The sequence below is a fragment of the Pygocentrus nattereri genome, chromosome 18 (genome assembly GCF_015220715.1).
Source record: "Pygocentrus nattereri isolate fPygNat1 chromosome 18, fPygNat1.pri, whole genome shotgun sequence".
Taxonomy (NCBI): domain Eukaryota; kingdom Metazoa; phylum Chordata; class Actinopteri; order Characiformes; family Serrasalmidae; genus Pygocentrus; species Pygocentrus nattereri.
The window spans coordinates 15,121,980-15,141,410 of NC_051228.1; the positions used below are offsets into that span (position 1 = coordinate 15,121,980).

Sequence of the window (19,431 nt, forward strand, 5' to 3'; positions counted from 1 at the left end):
CCTTATTCTGTCAAGCAAAGAAACAAACTTTGTCAGAATTCAAATCTGCTGTGAGAATGGCACTGGCAGTAAATAAGTCTCTTCTTACATTTGTAGTTACTGCTCAGGCCAATAAAGGCTTCATCTTTATATTATAGTTTTAGAGACATTACAGTACTTAGAGGACAGACAGTGTACCATATATACATTTAAAGAATCAAAGCATTCATTAAAGTTAGCACAAAGACCTTGTGTAAAATGTCCTCCGCTAAGCTTTAGTTCATCTGTTTTTATTAGACATGAAAATTTACCACTTAAACATTGAGTGGGTAACGATTCTCTTGGTATGTTGAATATAAACGTAGTTTCCAGAATCTGTATTTTTGTTCACTTTATATTGGCCAGCATTCTAGTTTTATCAGTTCAGCACAGTGCTGTGCAAGGTTTTAGGCACCTGAGAAAATAATATTCCAAGCACTATGTATCTGGGCAATAAGAGTTTATGTGTAGAAAAGCATTAACGTTGCAATAATTACAAATAACATCAAAACAATAAGTGGTCATTTTATGTATGTCAGTGTGTTTAACTATTTCCAGACCTCTCTTCACAGCAACCCAGTACTGCAGTAGCAATCATTCAACCTTTGCTTTGGCTAATCAGCGTTTTCTTATGTTAAATCAAATCTGCTGGTGGTTTAATTGAAATTTGTAACCAAACGTTGGTTCCTTTAACACGCTCACAAGATTTCAACTACTTTTTTAAAATAAGAAATTCTTGTTACTTTTGTTACTTTTTACTGTATTTATGTTTATTTGCTTCTATTGTAATGCTATATGGTGTTTTTACAAGCTGAAACACAACTATTGACAAGTTAGACGTAGCAACGATAACTAATGAAGGTGGGACTTTATCTGGATTTTGTAAACGGTCATTTCTGATAACCATTGCCAACTTGATAGTTTGTGAAAACCAAGCTGGAGGAAGTTGATTGATCTTTGTTAGTTGCTCTTTTTGAGTCACAAAGAAATACGAAAGGTTCAATAAAAACTTTGTACTACCAACATTTTAACAATTACAATTTTACTCATACCACGATGATCCTGATAACCATGAACATTTCTATCATTGATGTTATGGCAAGCAAGTTTTACGCCATCCTATCCTTAGTTAATATTGTGGGTGTATTATATTCTTTTAAAAATGAACAATCTGTCAATGCAGTTTCATACTTTTCTCGGCATTCAGATGGTTAATTTTTTAAAAGAACATAATATTATTAATTATTAGTAATAATAATAACAATTAATAATATATTCTTTAAAAAAGGAACCATTTGAATGTTGAGAAAAGTATGAAACTGCATTGATAATAAACTACATTAAATATTATGTGAAAAATGCTACAAAATAAACCGGAAGTTGACTCTGGTCAAGTGTATTTACAATACAGGCCAAATAAAAGGGTGTTGGGGAGCACGGGCGCACATTTGCCTCAAAGTAAAATCAGAAATCATACTATGATTAAAAAAAATTCTTTCTCACCCCTGTTCTCTTGTCACTGGGGCCGCAGGCGATGGGCCTGACTGTTGCCATGGCGATGTAATAGTTTTTTTTTTTTTTTTTCCTCCCCTCCCTTTTCTGTAATGTGATATGTCTTATCGGGTTCGGTTAGAAAAATTTCGCCTCTGCTATTTTATTTCATGCATCGTTAACCATTTTTGATACCCGCCCCCCCCGTCTTTTGCACAAAAGGCTCATTCGGGTTTTCTACAAACATACCTCATATTTGCATCAAAGAGAGAGGGAGCAGATGTGTGCATGGATTTAATAAAGACCTTTGTTGTTCTTGTGCTGTTCTTTTCCTTTTCAAGACATCCTTAATCAGAAACTAAAAAACGCCCACAACTCAAATGCAAGAGCCTCAATTGCAGCAAATCTGCTCACTGTAGCTGGTATGATTGTCCTTCTAGACTGTATACACTAGATTCATTGAAAGGTCCCCAACAGCTACCACGCTGTCACTGTACCTTGACTTGATGTATGTTACATACCTTTAACTAGAGCAAGTAGTATTAGTGGGATTCTTTGTTATGTGCTTCAAAAGACCAACCCGTGATAGACAGTTTAGTTTCAGGCCTGTGATGGCTAGAAAGAATGATTTAACACTATATTGCTGCCCCTGTTGGCCTCTGTGCCTCTGCAGCTGACCCTGAGATACACTTGTTGAGGGCTTCCTCTGTACTAGTAGGGTTTGTATCCAGGCAGAGTCTAGCCTCATAATATTTTTCTGGGTTAGAAGGGGGCAGTACAAAGCTTCTGCTGTCCTTCCAGCTCTTCTGTCAAGGGGAAGCCTTGTGCCCAGAGCTGCTGAGGCTAAACAGACACAGGATCGATACTGGCATTGATGGCCCCTGTCTGAAGCCAAACACTGCCCTGTAAGCCTAGCTGTAAAAGGGCTTAGCTCCTCAGTGGGCAGCCGGCTCTGCCCAATTAAGGCACAGTGGTGGGAATCGACCCTGGGAAAGGATGGGGCTGCTGGAAGGCCAGATGTCGAGCCCATGAGTTCCATCCATAAAGGACTTTACCACCATCGATGGGCGGCCTTCTCTGTCCAATTAGTGCCCAGTAGTAGAAAAGCACTATCTGCTGCGAGTCCTTTACCCCTGTCGATGTGTGGCGATTAAAACGGCCGTGGGGGAGAAGATTACATGGAGGCTGTTTATGGCTTCTCATGTGTGTCATTTAACAGGTATAGAGGCAGAGCTCTGTGTGCGAGTTTTATGTATGAATGTGAGTGAGTGGGAGGGTGCAGTCTGCCACACAGGGTGCTGTTGAGCTTGCCAAAGCTGACGCAAACTTGCTACATTTCTCTCAGCATCTGAAGGGGGAGGAGTGCCTGAGTGTAGTGTTGAATTCAATGGCTTTCTCCATTCCTCTTGTGGAGCCTTTATGTTTTTGTCTCTCTCTCACTTTCCCTTTCTTCCTGTGCCATCTCTATGTCTCTCTTTCTCTTTCTTTCGCCCTCTATCTCACTCACATCTCTATGGCATGGGAGGTTGGCTCATGCACCCTGGTAGAGTGTGGAATTGGTAGTGCCCTTAGGAGACCACGGCAAGAGCTGTGCAGGGTTAGGCACCAGATTACTTTCTCCACTTGTGGTGCTTGTGGACAGAGGAAAATGCGACTGTTATTATTCAGAGCATAGCTGCTTACCTGACCTGAGTCAAATGCATATTTCAGGGATTTTTTTGAGAAAGCCTGTTTCTGAGAACACATTACAGCTCTACAGCTCTCTGGATTTTGGCCACTTCTGAACAGACACTGCATGTTCACCTGCATTCAGGGGCATGTCCTTATGGTTCAGGGGGATGAAAATAAGAAGTTTGAGCAGATTGAGGGTAGAACTGAGGTGGTGGAACTTGAAGTAGAGCTGAGAGAGTTCTGTTCACTGTCCCAGAAGAACCTGGGAGCGTTTGTCTTTACACATGGCCCTAATTCGTCAGCAAGGCATCTGGAGAATTGGACAGGGTTTATGAGAAAAAGAAAGATCAGCGTGACTCTCTTTAATTCGGCCTAAGTCTTAGTACTGCACGAGATGTAGTGTGCCTTTCCCCAGTGTGACAGCAAGGGAGAGTGCTATCTGGAGGTGTATAGTACCTTTATCAGATGCCTAATTCTACTTTTCAGAAGTGACAGGCTGTCACTCTTTCTTTTTGTATTATAAAGGTGGGAGGCCACGCTGTCATAAAGGCTTTTCCAAGAGCCTCTCAAGCTTCAAGACTCCTATACTGTGCCAGAGGTGTAAGGCAGAAAGCCAGTTCCACAGCTCTTCTGCCTTGCTATTTTGTGTGAGAATTCTTTTAAAAATGGGTCTCAGAATGCTTCATCTCAAGAGGTTTATTGTCAAAAAGTCTACAGATAATAGTACAGAGTATCTCATTTGGTCATAACATACATCTTATGTTTTATCACAGTACAGTGTGGGACAGTTAGTTGCCCATCTATTTAGACAATCAATTCTCTGCAGCAAAGTAGAGAAATTATCTGTGAAATATAGCATCAGTCATAAAAGAAGCTGCAATTGCTTAGATTTAAAATATGTGCACAAAATATTATTTGTCAGCAGGGTATGCCTGGTTGAACCTGTACTTTGAATGAAGCGCCATAAATTAATCAAAACTATTCTTTTTTATTGCACAATGTTCTACAGAACCTGTGCTGCTGTGTGTATATTTGTGTCTCAGGTGTGAGGGGTGTGGCAGCGTTTGCTGCGTGATTATCTGTGCATGTTTGAGGGTTGAGTGAGGTGTGTGTGTGTGTATGTGTGTGTGTGTGTGTGTATGCTTTGAGCATGTTTGGGTATGTTTGATGAAAGTGTAGACGAGCAGGTCTGATGGATGCTGATCGTCGAAGTCACAGCTGTGCTTCCTTCTGGGTTTCAGCTCAGTGCCTGGAGAGAAGCAGGAGTGGGTGTATTCATTTGTGTCTGTGCAGCAATCGAGGGCACAGAGCAGAGGTGCGACATATGCTCTTCAAGCTTGGTAGATCCTCCTTTCATCCTAGCTCTCCTTGCTTTACACCAGTCCTACATCACAGCAAACCTCCTAATCTTTCATTTGAACATACAAAGCTCCAGAACACTGGCCTTCCTCTAAACAGGACAAATCCCTGCGCTCGTCTCACTCTGAGTTGATTCCCTCCAACTTAGCCAATCCCAGTGAACAGATATACACTATGCTCATTTCATAGCATAGAGAGACCAGGAAACTGCTTTGCCAGGAACTACTTCGACCATGGATGCTGCTGAGGGTGGATCAGGATGAACACGTCATCCAGGCGAGTGGCGATGACAGATCGGATGCACGGCAGCCATGATTGGCTTGCAGGCCTTTCCAGGCAGCTGTCAGGCCTGGCACAGGAAAATGTGGAGTGGGGTGGGGCCTGGTGTGATTGATGGTTGGAGAGCGGGTGGAGAGCGGGGCGTGAAATGCACTGTGTGGAGGAGAGCAGCCGGAATTGGCAGGAGCTGAAAGAGCGAGATGGGAAAGCTGGGGGGAAATGTTGACAGCGCACAACCTTTCTGCTGTTTACAGTGGCCTTTATTTCGGGAGAAGAAAATGTAACTATGGGCTGTGCACAAGGAAGAGACCTCATATCAGATGGCAGCAGATTCTAGCACTGGTGAAATAATGCTGTCAAATTTGACACCATTTCACTTTTTGAGAGTATACAGTTTGATCGATGCTGAATTGGTACAGCCACGATAACATGGTGGGGTGGTATCTTTGCAACTTCTACACCAGACCCAAGTAGTATTTAAGATTGCCTTAAAGCCACGCACTAACTAAATTCTTCATTTTCATCTCCAGATTTAATTCTGAAGTATTCCAGTAACATAAGTCATGATTTTGTTATACAAGTTTATTGATCATGTCTCTGAAATGGTCTTTTTTGTGTTCCTTGCACCGTTTGCATCCACCATACCACAGAGTCCTGCTTGTGTTTTTGGGGCTAAGAGCTGTCATGTTCACTCTTGTCCAACCAGGGCAGTGCTTCATGCTCCGACAGCTCTGATAAAAGTCCTCCATGTTCCCTAATCAAGTGTTTTACTCCAGGAGTAGGAGAACAGGGTGAAAAGCGGGCAGAGAACAATCCTGCCAGGTAGGACTTTCAGTCAGAGCTTTAACCTCTGCTGGAGCCCTGTCATCATTGTCTGCTCTGGATGCCTGTAACTGGATGAGCAAGGGAGAAGAGATTATGACCCAGGTATTCTCTGGCTGAGTGGGACAGCATTGCCATGGAAGTGAAGGCTGGAGACTATTTAGTATATAATCAACATTAGATTTTTTCCTTGCAACTAATACATTATTTAATTGATTAGTTAAAAGTGAGCTTTTGTTTTTGGTAGCATTACAGCCTACCTGCAGGTTGATATGGCTCTAGAGGTTAGTGATATGAAAGGAGGTTGCTATGCAACACATTGACAAACACTCACATACGTGTGGACAGCTCAGCAGCTCTAGGCAACAGAGGTTAGAGGCTCAAGAGAGCAAAAGAAAGAGAGAAGGACCCATGCAGGGTACATGAAGGATCTGCAGCCATTTAGCTCTCAGTGAGGACGCAGCCTTTGGTTAATGGCTGTCTCCAGGAGTCTCTGGTAATGGCTCTCTCTGGCCGTTGAAGACATAACGGGTAATTCTGTTTTGACCAAGCACCTCATCAGCTACACAGAACAGCCACAGTTGCCTGGATAGCTCATCCTTTCAGCGATCCTCTAGCCAATGCGACTCCTCTCTCTTTTTCATCAGCTGCCCTATTTTTTTCTTTAGTGATAAGAACATTGGTGAAATCTCTTTTCCATAACCAGCCCTCTGTTTGGGCTGAAAAGGAGGAGTTTCTCTCAAACTGCCTATTCCTGAAAGAAAGATCAACGGACGGATTCATTTAGGTAGATGATGGAGGAGAGGGAGCCTGAGTCAGCCTCTGGGCCATAATGAGTATGTGTTCCTTTCACGCTGGCACTGAAGAATCTGTGTGCGCCTCTCCCTAATAAGCGGCTTTCAAGATGCTCTCACTCACGGAGCCATCACTTAGTCATGAAATATGCATAACGCGATGCCTCCGCTCAGCTCCCACCGGACCAGCGCAAGATAACTCCTTCAACCTGATCAATGCTCATGCAGTTGTAATACGCCTGTTTTGGTGGAGAGAGGGAAAGCAATTAGATTATGGTGCTAGATGTGATCTTTTCCCCAGCTATGCCTTTAGCGGCCAGGCTATTTGTTTAATAAATGTCGTTGTGTAGTCTAGGGGCTCCCAATCATTCTGCTCCCTTTGTATAACTGTTTTAGTTAAAGCAGTAAATTAACTGCTTAAACTCAAAGACAGATTGGCTTTTTCATAAAAAGTTTCCATTCGTCTGCCTGATTAATAGTAGTGTATTACTTTGCTCTATCAAGCTTGCTTTGCACAATATGTAGTGCACCCTACTGTTTAAAAGTTTGGAAATGTGTCCAGGTTTGCTCAAACCCATGATAATGCCAAAGTGCACATGTAGATTTAAAAAAAAAAAAAGCTAAGGCCTTTTCATGGTCCTTGGTCTCATTTGTCCTCAGTCCCAATATTTTTTCAGTCTTTTCATTTCCAAAGTTTTTCCTGAAAGTCCTAATTCATCTCTATTTCTCCAACCCATAATTTCAGCAAAAATCAGTGCAAAGCTTTCCTTTCCAAACTTTCCATCCGAAGGATCCGCACCATCTCCTAATCTCCGTTACTCTTCCATACACCCCTCTGTCGTTTTCTAAGAGACAGGGGAGGTTATGGAGTCCTGAAAAACTTTTTAGTTTTCTTTTCCTCCCCTCCCTTTATCTTTTCTTCTCTGTCTTGTCAACCATAAATAAGCTAAAACTTTAGTACTGCCACCCTCCCTCTGTCTTTGAACTTCAGAGCTGTTTTGTCAGTGAGACTTGCTTCTACCTCAACTCACGTTCTTTTATGTATGTCCTAATATGCATCAAGTGTGTCCTTTCTTTGCAGAGATTTATGAATGTAGACCAAAAGAACAGTAATGCACTTAAATAAGGCTCGGAGCCCGTATTAAAGTCTTCAACCTGATAATAGGTTAAAATCCCTCTTTTGTGGCTTTGAGAGAGCCAAGTCTTGGACTTAACAGGCATGAAATGTTTCTACTCACTATGGCGGGACTATTTGTTACGCTTGTTTGTATGATTGTAGCGCATGAACTTTTCCCTGCAAATCAGTCCATTTTTCCCCCTTTAAGCTGAGGTTGCTGTGACTTTTTGAACGTACTACAGAAGGATGCAAAGCCGCTCTGCTGGAACTCACCTTCTTTCGCTTGTGGCTAATGAAAAAAAAAACAGTTAAAAAAGGGTGTAAATAAACATTAGCCTCATTAAATTTTACTGCAGCCTGTTTTGGTGTAACTTACTCATTAGCTTGATTTAACTGTTTATCCATCTCTTTTTGTGCTGCTGATTTGCTTTATTCTTTTAAACTAATACAGATAACCTGGAAAATATGTAGAACATAAAAAAAGTGTTTTACCAGTGGCATCACCACAAGTGTATTATGTACCCAAGAAACTTCATCTGAGGAACTGCTGGGCAGAGTGGAATTTACATTTATGGCATTTAGCAGACACTCTTATCCAGAGCGACACTATTATTTTACACAGGGAGGCTAAGGTGGTGTTAGGAGTCTTGCCTAAGGACTCTTATTGGTATAGTGTAGGGTGCTTACCCTGGTGGGGGATTGAACCCCAGTCTGCAGTGTACAAGGCAGAGGTGTTACCCACTACATTATACCAACCACTAGAAGGCTTGTCTGTGTTTACACTGACCACTGACCACTTGACCACTTGACCAGTGACACAACACTCCACCTCCATCTCCATCTGTTCTGCTAAGAAACCATGGCAGAAGTGAACTGTGCAGCCAGGTTCTAGTACAGTAGGGAAAACCCATGCTGTGCTGCCAAAAAACTTGAAACATGAAACACGAATCAACACATGAAGCATTTTTCAAAGCTGGAATTATTATATGAAAAATGGATAAAGTTGGACACAGAATTAGCACAAAATATGACTTGACATAATGAATTAAGTAAATAAATCTTCATCATTGAGAGGTCCAGGTAAAGTACTGTTCTGGATGAATCACTGTCACAGAGATGTATGTAATACTAGTCAACTAGTCTAATGAAGCTAACTATATGAGGCTGTTAAGAAGCTGTATCTTTCTTTTTATTGTTCCACCTTAAATGCTGCTTGAGTAGCAAATGAGTATAAACTAACACTTGGTGTTCAGTCACAGACAAAGGACACACAGGAGTTGGATGCTCACTTTTGCCAAACACCACTACTATACAAGGTATTTGGCAAATATTTCGTAAGCATAACTACACAAAAACCCTCTCTGAAGATGTGAAATGTCATAGTATGTCATCATTATATACCAAGTAGTATAAATCAGTACTTTGTCAGGGGGAGAGCAGTATTCTCACCATCTTTTGATGCTTTTATCTTTTGGCTATGTTCCTGAAAGCAAGCAAACCACCCTTAAACATAAACTAAGCTGATAGCCATGGTATTCATTCTTGTAAACAACTTGTAAATTGTTGTTTTAGCTATTAAAAAATTCAAATGTAAACTATAGGGAGTACTTTAACATAAAGCCATACTTTTATAATCTATATCTAAATAATGGAGGAAGGCAAAACACTTAATGAATGCCTACCTCATTGCTGGAAAGTGAGTTCAAGACAATGTCGATTAATGCTAGAAAACTCTAAATGAACTCAACGCTGGACACCATCGACATTGCTCTGTGCTGATGGGTGGGAATAGGAGGCAGATCCAAAATGTAAAAAATCGTTCTAGTATTGCAGCAGTTCCCCTATATAACTGCTAGAGGTTCATGTGTGTTTAATTTTGACTCTTGCACCTTTAAAGATGAATGCCTGTGAATCGAGCTATGCCTATTAGTGCCTATTAATACATTTTACATTAACCACTAGCTGTTGATAGAGTTGATGGCTTTTGTTTCCCCTGTTTAAGCCTCCCTATAGCAGATTGCTGTCCCTCACCTGTTCAGAGGGCTGGTCGGCTCTACCACTGTGGACTCAAGGGCATCACATGTAGCATTATCTAAGCCTCAGGATGATAAATGTACACATTCACTGTATATCCTCATCTGATTCTAAATGAGAAGGATGCGTTTGGCCATAGTTGCATGCTGTGAACACTTGCTACAGAGACATTTGCAGTGTTGTAGCCTGCTGTAGATTTAGTCAGCACCAGGTTCATCTTCAGAGAGCCAGCACTTGCTATGCTCCTGCTGTTTGGAGGTATATTTTCCCACTGTATTAAACTTGTGTTGCTAGGAATATTCTAGCTTCACATCATTAAGCTGAATTTTAAACTTAAAACTTGAGAAGTCGAGATTTTTAGGCAAGTGTGGCTTAGGAAGACCCATAGTAACCTCTCTGCAGACTTTTTATCCTCGATAGCAGTTTCATCTCAGCACTGCCTTTCTCTATTCTGAACTCCAATGCACATACTATATATATCATTATATGATCATGCACACATACTCACCCCAAAGCCGAAACAGTCATTATCTCTGCCAACACTAAGGGGACCACACAGGCCTGTTCTGTCTCTCCCTTATTCTTTCTCTCTCTCTCCTTGTCTGCATAGTGTGTTGTGGCTCCACTGTGCTTTGCTATTATTGATCTGGGTACAGATGAAACCCAACTGCTTTTTAACAGCCATGTTGATTTAAACAGCATGTTGGACTCCGTTTCATCAATATCCAGTGCAGATGAATTATTAAACACAGCTTTAGAGGGCTCGGCGTCTTCTTGTATAAAGCGTTTTTATATAAGTAGCGCCCCTTTGTAGATAAACAGACCCATGTTCATCACAGTAATTGGGACCACTGGTTGTTAGGAGAAGTGATGGAGGGAAAAAAATAAAAAAGGTTTAATCAAACGTCTCTATCACGACTGCTGAACATTTGGAGGGGGGGGGGGACGCCTGCCATTAAATTAAACTTGATTTTGTGACTGGAGGAGTACCATTCCCATAAAGGAAGTGCAACAGTAAATGCCAGGAAGACTATCACTTCCAGGATTTGATCTTAATCCTCTTGTCATTAATCCTCTCATCCAACTGATTTTTGACTTAAAGTCGTACCTTTTCCACATGAAAAGAGTTAAAGGAGAAAAGACCCAATATTCATCAGTGAGTCACAGGGTGCTTGTTGTTCTATGAATAATTGATTAAACTGTTGAATTTTAAATAAGGGGTTGTGCCATGCTGTAGCATACAGCTTTCATCCATGAGCCTGATTGTGCAAATTCTGCAAAATAGAAAAATATGAGGTGAATATAGGAGGTCAATATCAATATGATATAGAAAGAATGTACTGAATATAGTAGTAGTTTTATTTTTGTATTAAGTCAGCTACCTTCTGGAAACAATAACTGATCTGCTCCCTCTGTAAATCTTTTTGTGCACTGACAATACCACACAATTGTAACAAGGTTCCAAAACTCAATGGTCTTGTACATGGTCAGTAGAAGTTCACCATCCTGTTTGCAAAACTCTTGTGAGGTTGGTCAGATGTCTTTTGCCTGCCAGCTAAAATCAGGTGATGGGTGACAAGCTGAAATGTAGACTTAGGCAGTTCTTATTGAGTTAGCAGGATATTCAGTAGGTAAAGGCACCATTGAACAAAGGCTAATGCTTTGCTAAATCCAATTGCCTGGAGGTCATTCATGGGCCCTGGGGCTGGTACGAGTGATCTCTGTGTAAGGTCAGCGTACATCTAATATTGGGAGGCAGTTGGATAGTGCTGTGAGAGACAGGATCCATCCCCTGAGACTCATTCAACTAAGAGTATATCTTCTTTTTAGTTGACCAGACCCTGCAGATCTACGCAAAGACACTCTTCCCCAAAGGGCCTTCCTGACTCTCAGCTGTGCCTTATGTGAACCTTGCAGCCCAGCATGACCCATCTGGTCCATCCTTTCCCCAGGGAGAATTTGCTAGTGAGAAAAACTCAATATATCTTCATCAGAAAGAGCGAATTCAATAGTAAGCCATTTGTGGAGATACACAGAGAAAGGTGAAGCAATGGTATCATCTTAAAAAGGTCTGTTGTATCTTTTTTTGTGTAGAGCTGAGGTGGCTGTCTGCTGTGTTGAGGGAGCTGAGAGAGGCTGGAACTGCTCCCTGTAGATAGAGCCTCTGTGGCTTAGAGATCGGCAGAGCAACATTAATTAGCTATGATGATTATAGCCCATGGGGTCTCATCACTGTGTAAGACAGTATGGCTCAGACTAAAAACAGACAAGCATAACAGGTCAAAAGACTTTCAGTATATCCTCACATCCACTTCTTTATGTAGCTCTTCTAATGACATGCATATTTCTTTATAAGATATAACTAGAGAGAGATTTTCGGCGAGAGCCAGATACAACCTCTTTTCAGCTCACTTTCTAATCCTTTGCACTTTCTCTTCAGCAGATCTATTGATAGAGGTCTCAGTGTTTTTATTAATTATTTGTTTTTGGAATAAAAAAGGCTATATTGAAAACACGGAAGAGCAAAGGCACTGTAATCACTCTAACATTCCCATACGTCGTTACTCTCCCCTTTTAGTACACCACAGATTTCATCTACGTCAGTGTCTCATTTATTCTCTCAAACATCGCCCTCTTGAAAGATGAAGACACTTTGCATGCTTTCATCGACAAGGCCAAAAAAAGAAACAGATGCAGCGTGTGGCTGCTAAATCAAGGGAGAAGCTAAAAAAGGCAGCTGTGTTGATTTCCTGTGCGAGCCTGATTGCGAAAGCAGACTTAGGTCAGATCTGAAACCCTGGCTGCTGTCGAGGAGGTGACTGTCTTGTTCTGGGATGAGGGCTTGCAGGACACTGTTATGTCTTTGGTGAGATAGTCATTCTAATAAAGGCAAGTTGTGTCAGGACAGTGCTGATTTCATTAACAGATAAAAGGACATTAAATAGTCAGCTTTCAGTCATTTTAATAATGTAATAATTGAACTACTGATATGACAGAACTAAACACACACACATATATATTTCATATTTCATATATACTATGTGGCCAAAATCATGCTATATATATATATATATAGCATGGAGACTAATTATTGCATAACCTTTGCTAACCTTTGCTTACAGGTGATGAAAATGAAGCACATGCACTCTCCAGAGACAAACATTGGAAATAGAATGGGTCATGCTGTACAGCTCTGATTGATACTGACTTTAAACTTGACACTGTTATGGGATGCTACCTTTGCCACAAGTCATTTCATGAAATATCTTTTTCAGATCCTGCCAGATCTGTTTATTGTAAAGGAAGTGTCTGGGTGTAGCAAGAGCTCACAGAGCAGTGCTGAAGTGGGTAGTGCATCACTCATATTAAGGCCCTTGGTTTTCAGATGGAATCGGATGTCCAATAAGCTTGTATAAGTGTGACAGTCGGTGTCCACATACTTTTGACCAAATAGTGTGCGTCTAGAAGATTAATTGGTATTTTTAGAACTCCATGTATCCTCCTTACACACAGCCTGGTTCATTATGATATTACTGCACAGACCCCATTAATAGAATATAAGTTATTAGATTACACGCTCACAAATACATTCCTACATAGTCTGATTTAGCTTTTTCTCACTGGGGAAACACAGGCACACAAATACAGTTGCTCATTATAAAAGCAACCTGCTGTTGACTCGAATGCTATACTATATTTGGGAAAAACAACAACTGATGTTCAATTCAAAGTTTGTTTATTCTTGCTGTTGTTACGTCCATGAGGTCTTTGGATTAAAGGTAAAAATCTTGCTATACACTTGGTCTGTGCTTCGAGTCCTCATTTTGTTTAGAAACCTAATATTTACAGCATTTATTCATATTTTCATTATCATATTTGTTTATAACACTGATTCCGAAAGGCAAGTGCAAGGGTTGTAGGGGAATTCCATCGATTTTTTTAAAACGACTGCACGATTCGGTGAATGAATTTAAAACAAAGTTATTCAGTGGTTTGATGTGAAATACTTCATTGTGGAGAAATGACAGGAACCAGGCGTCGCAATGTCTACAACAAAAATGTAGTCGTTTCCTTTACTATGCAAAATCCCCAGTGAATGCATCCTTCTTCTGAGTTCTTATATGTAAAGCTGATCATGGTAAAAGACAAGTTTTTTGGATACTATTTTGCCTATAGTGCCATGCACCAAAGCGTGTGAGCGGTGTGGAGTGGAAGCCGAGTGGGGAGCAGAGTGATATGAGTGTGGAGCGACTTTTCAGAAAGTTGGAGTGTCAGTGTTCTCTCTCGCTACGAAATCGCTCCAGTATCACTTCATCCCACAAACCAGAGAGTCATGAGTGACACGAGTGATGCGGCAGTGACTGCTACAACTCACATATTACGGCCATTCAAATACAGCTTCTGTACTGGAGCTGTTCAACAAATCTGTACTGGAAATTCTCGCCAATCGCAACAAAGTTCTACAGACATTACACAGAGATAGGCTTGCGTCGTCGATTTTGCTGAGAGAAAGATAAAGAGCAGGTTAAAGGCATTTTATTTACCCTCGACAGTTCCCTAGCTTGTGGTTGCCACTTCAAGCCTATACCTTACGAAAAGAGTGTAGCACAGAAAGTTTGACCAGTTTTTTGTTTAATAACGGCCAGAAATGATCATTAATGAAATAAAGTGCGTAACGTCTCGTCCACACATTCACGACATTAAATAAATATAAGAATGGTTCCTATGGAGCGGACATGGAGCAGGGTTTCTCTGAGGTGTGAGAGCGGAGCTGGAGCAGGAGAGACAATGTCTGCTGCTCCACTCCACTCACATGCTCTGCCCTGCATGTACCCCCTCCACCATGAATGGGTTAAAATATATACATACTTTTTTAGACCCGAACATTCTCAAAACCTAAAACAATGTACTTTGTTTACATTTCAGTCATTGTTTTAAGTCGGTGGAATTTCCCTTTAAAATAACCAAACATATAACATTTCTGATTGCAACCACACAGTCAGGCTTAATGAGACAATATAAGATGATATAATAGCAACCACACAGGCTGGCTTATTAAGATGGTGTAGATTTGTTGGCCACAATATCTTTGAAATTAGCATAGGAAAATATGGCAAACATTTAAATAAGTAACCCTCCCATGGCCAACCCGACACGGTTATAATGCTGATAATGAAGTCTCACGTTGAATTGTAAGAATGTTTGTCACTGCACACTAAGGCTGCTGCACTGCTGACACTGTGGGACCAGACAGATCTGGATTTGTATACTAGTAAATTAAGAATTATTCTTCATTGCCTTTTCTGTGTCCTCGACCAAAATTAAATTTAGGACTTGCCCAAAAGGTGAACCTCAACATCTGTGCTTCCAGTGCAGATGATCACTAATTTAGGGTAATTTGTATTAATTACATCTGGTAATGTCACAAGCTTTGACACTTGAGTGATATTATTCACAGGGTTAGTGATGTTTTGTCCCTGGTCTGACTTGACCAGCCTCAACTTCCTCCCACTTTCACCATGAGCAGCTGTGTGTGTGCTTTTGTCCCTTTGTGTGTGTCAGTTTGCATCCATGCACAAAAGATGGAAGAAAATCTGGGTATGTGCAGAAGTGGGTCAGTTCTTATAAACACTTTAAAATAGACCTAGTAAATTACTGAATACATTACACAACTTCACAAGGACACCAGTGTACTGTAACACACCCAAAGAATTGAGATGTGCTGTGGACAGGGTGTTGCTCGAAGTGGGTAATATATACCCCCTGTCAGTCTGAATGGCATTTGTGCCTTTTGAAATCAGATCTGAAGAAAATATTATTGAGGGATCAAGGCAATTTGCCAAGCGGAGACATAGGGACTCCTCCAAATCTCTTAAGCACCCTAAAACCAAAGTAAACAGCCAAGGAGATCAGTCTTTAAAGGCAACTCGTGATAAAACAAAGCCTACAAAACCAGTGTCATATTACTCGTGCCTGTTATCTACGGAGACTGAGGACACCAGTGCTTATTCTGACCTTTTCGAAACACACACGCTGGCATTGAATGAACAGGGGCTTCCAAAAGAAGCCCACAAACACATGTCAGTCTGAGTCTAACTGTTACAGGGATGTAACACTATCGGATTTCATCTAAAGAGCATGCAAACCAAAGGATTGCAAACCTGTTGCTGGTACTGTAAATCTATTCACAAGTTTTCCTAACAAAACAGTGGGGCGCTGCCAATATAAATCGCCTTTGTGAATTTTTGTTGCAATACACAGTAGATATACACTGAGAGCCATGTACACCTTATTATGTACACCTACATAATATTTACACTCTTTGTTTAGGTGCATTTTGTAGCATGTACCTATTTGAATGTACAAAAATAGGTCATAATCTGGCATAGACTTTATATATATATATATATATATATATATTTGCGCAGGGTGGGGTGGGGTAGGGTGGGGTGGGTGTATTGTCCATAATGGTGATTTTTTTTTTCACTAGAAAATATCCTGCAAATTATTTTTATGTATCTGCCAGGCCTAGTATGAATTTAGGCTATATTACAACTTGGTCTATAGACAAGGTGCGAAATACAGGAACACCTACACCTACATACCTCAAAAACAAAATTGTGGGGATCCTTGAAAATAAACTTATGAAGTTGTGCTGTTTGTAGACTAAAAAAAGACTACAAATACAAATTTGCGGAAATGTTAATGTGCTTCAACCACAGTTGGTGAGCTCCTGTTTTTGGTATTTTTTGGTTTTTGATATTTATTTTTTGGTATTGTCAACTAAATAAAGATGCAGAACTGGTCTGCCTCAAGGTGGCACTATATCAAAATGATTCACCCACTTGGTCCTTCAGCCCATCAACTGTAACTGTGTCTGGAATACCTCTGAAAAATCTAAAACCATACCTAATTTCACAAGGCTTTGGTGGAAAAAGCTAATTGTAAGTCACCCGTCAAGCTAAAGACAGAAGTTACTCACCTCTCAAATTAAAGACAAAACTGGAGACATGTAAGATATCAGCGAATGTGCAGAACAGCACATTACCAAACTAGAAAAAAGAGCAGTATCAGATGAAGAACTGTTAAACTGAACATTTTGCTGCCATTGAAGCTAGCACCAGTGCTGCTGTTAGCCAACATGGGACCCTTATGAACACCAGGGGGTATTTCGCACACTGGCTATATGCTGCTGCTAGAAGGTGGGGCTATTTGTTGGGGTAAAAAAACAAACGTGGCAACCCAACCTGGTTGTTAAAAGCGACTTTCTCACAGGGTTATGCGGAGACGAATTTGTGCCAAATTGAAAAGCAATCACTACAGTGGAAAAACATGAAATGCAATGCATACAGTAACGTTTTCGTGTTGCTTGACCTCTTTACTGAAAAAATGTAAATTCCCATGCATTGGTTAACAACAAAATGATGACAATGTCAGAACTGAATACAGTCCACTTTAAAATGTATTTTTTTCTCGTTGAAACGCATTCATAACAGTGAAAACAGTGTAATATAATGCACACGCGTTACTTTTCTACAGGTGACATGAGGAACGTGCTTAAATGAACAGCAAACATCTACTACAATGGACGTTGATTGCCCTCTTCTTTGTACTTCAAATGTTGGAAGTACAACCAAAACAGTGAAATGCAAAGCATGAGATTGTGTTTAAACAGTAACATGTGGAAAACGTGTTAAAATAGAGAGTAAAAGAGAGATTACTTTGATTTAGCATTGTTTTAATTACTGCACAGTGGAAAACCATATAGTCATGGCTTTATTACATTTCAAGGTTTATGTATTCAATTCTGTTATGAATTCAGCATTTTGTTTTTAAAAAGCAAATGGTCAAGCGGCAAGAAAACTGTGTGTAAACCGGTTTGTTTTTCATTTCATTACATATTCTGCATGTCACTGTGGAAAAGTAATGCTATGTGTGCATTGCATTTCATGTTTTTCCACTGTAGTGACTGTTTTTCAATTTGCCATGCCAATTCCTCTCCACATGATGTGTAAACAGTATACACAGTTTGTGACTGCAAAATACGTCGCATTTTTGTCCAATTTTCCATTAAAAAAACGCAATTATACATCCTGAGACTAAACTCAGCACAAACTCAAAACACAACACAAAACAAAACTCGAAACTGACTCGAAAGGTTAAAGGAAAAGAAATGTGGATATTGCTGAAGTGTCTCCTTGTGTGAATAATTTCAAAGCAACATACGATATAGCCATTTACATCAGAGTATATAGCTTATATATGGATAACTATTATAAAAATGTTGTTTTATCTTCTGGTCAGCGGTCATAGTAAAATGAGTGAAAGCGGTTTCTTGCCTGAAATTGTCACGTTAAACGGAGCTGGCAGTTGAGTGGGGCGCCGCTAGGACCCTGCAGCCTCCTCCTGCTCCGCCAGCGGAGCTCAGCGAGCTCGAAGGAGCGGGGAAGGAAGTCATTAGTGTACTCAAGTCCAGTTCGTAGCTGTTGCAGGATATCCTTCTAACTCGACCTAAAGAAATTCCAAGGATTTTTGCTTTTCTTTCTTTTTTTCAGTCTCGCTCTCTGTGTTTCCCCCTCTGTTTTCGCGTGGTTCCGTCTCTCTCTGCTTCTCACTCTCTCTCGCTCTCTCTCTTTCTGACTCCTTCTGGTACTCGGGATTTTATGGAGTTACGCATCTTCTCTGGAATCCACATTTAACAAGGACTGTGATTTTCGCGATATTTTCGCTCACCCTCGCCAAAGTACACGAACTGCTTCCCAACCGGTACAGTCTGTCAACTTTTCCCCCCACCCTTCAGTTCAGCAGCCTTCACACACATTCGTTACACTTTTTTAAGACGACCGTTGGGCACATACGTAAATAACATAACTGAGGCAAAATCTTCAGAAGACGCTGAGCATTACGACAACCAAAACTCGGTCTGAGCGCACTGTAAACGGAAAGGAGAAGCGGTTTACTTGACTGGCCGATGGCACATCCCAGCGAGCAGCCTTCTCCTTCTCCATGGTCGAGGAGGACAACTCGAGTCTAACAGTTGTACCCCTGCTCCGTATCACACCGCCATTTACGGCGCCTGTGGAGAAAAGGACGGAAAAAGTTGTCGACGTTTCCTCCACATCCCTCCGAACCCGCCGGATTAAAGGGGGCTCCGCACGGACCGCACGGAGGGGGGAAAATGCTGCAGCTGTGCTGAAAGTCAGCGGGCAGCATGACTCCGCGCAACTCCCCTGAATGCCCCTTCTCTGCTCTTGTCATGTTTTGATGCTGTACATTTTTCGTTACAAATATGATGAAATGGCAGCCCCGGAAGAAGGTAAGACTCGCACATCTGTACTTTTTTCTTGCGCTGTACCACTGGCCATGTCTGTACTCCACATCAGAAAGCACTTTTGATTTGTAGACATCGGCAGTCCTCATACCATCTATGTCGAAACCACAGAGTTACTATACAGATGTATTTGAATAGCGCTTTTTATAGTATGCATCGATCTAAAGCAGCCGTACGGACATAGGGCTCCAGGCACCTAATGAGCAACGTTGGCAGGAAAAGAGCCTTATTCAGCATGGCCATCATTTAAACGGTTTTGGTTGCAAAACATATTTCAGATCAAGACTGCTTAAAGTTTACTCTTTGCCAGCTATGATGAGCGTGTATTTCTGCTCCAGGCTAGGGCTCAGCACTAGCAGATGTGGCTGGGTTGGAACAGGTTGGGAGTGATCACTGATCAGATTTAAAGCTGGTGGACGTGTACTTTTAGCCCATTTCCCAGCTTAAGGCTGTGGTCATGCAGTGGCTGCTTCCAGCCACATGCAGCCTGCGGAGCGTAGTAATCTCCCCTTTGG

The 19,431-nt window shown here is 41.1% G+C and overlaps 1 protein-coding gene across 3 annotated transcripts in view; it reads left to right on the forward strand.

Annotated features, from left to right (window-relative positions):
- ttc28 (tetratricopeptide repeat domain 28) overlaps window positions 1-19,431 on the forward strand; it is a 248,625-nt gene that overhangs the window by 48,130 nt on the left and 181,064 nt on the right. The window contains exon 1 of one of the 3 annotated variants that reach the window (XM_017693690.2): window positions 17,946-18,901. The exons of the other annotated variants lie outside the window; for them this stretch is intronic. Coding sequence (XP_017549179.1) covers window positions 18,875-18,901 — 27 coding nt within the window. The 5' untranslated portion in view covers window positions 17,946-18,874. Of the gene's footprint in view, window positions 1-17,945; window positions 18,902-19,431 lie in introns of those variants that run through there. 3 annotated transcript variants of the gene reach the window in all.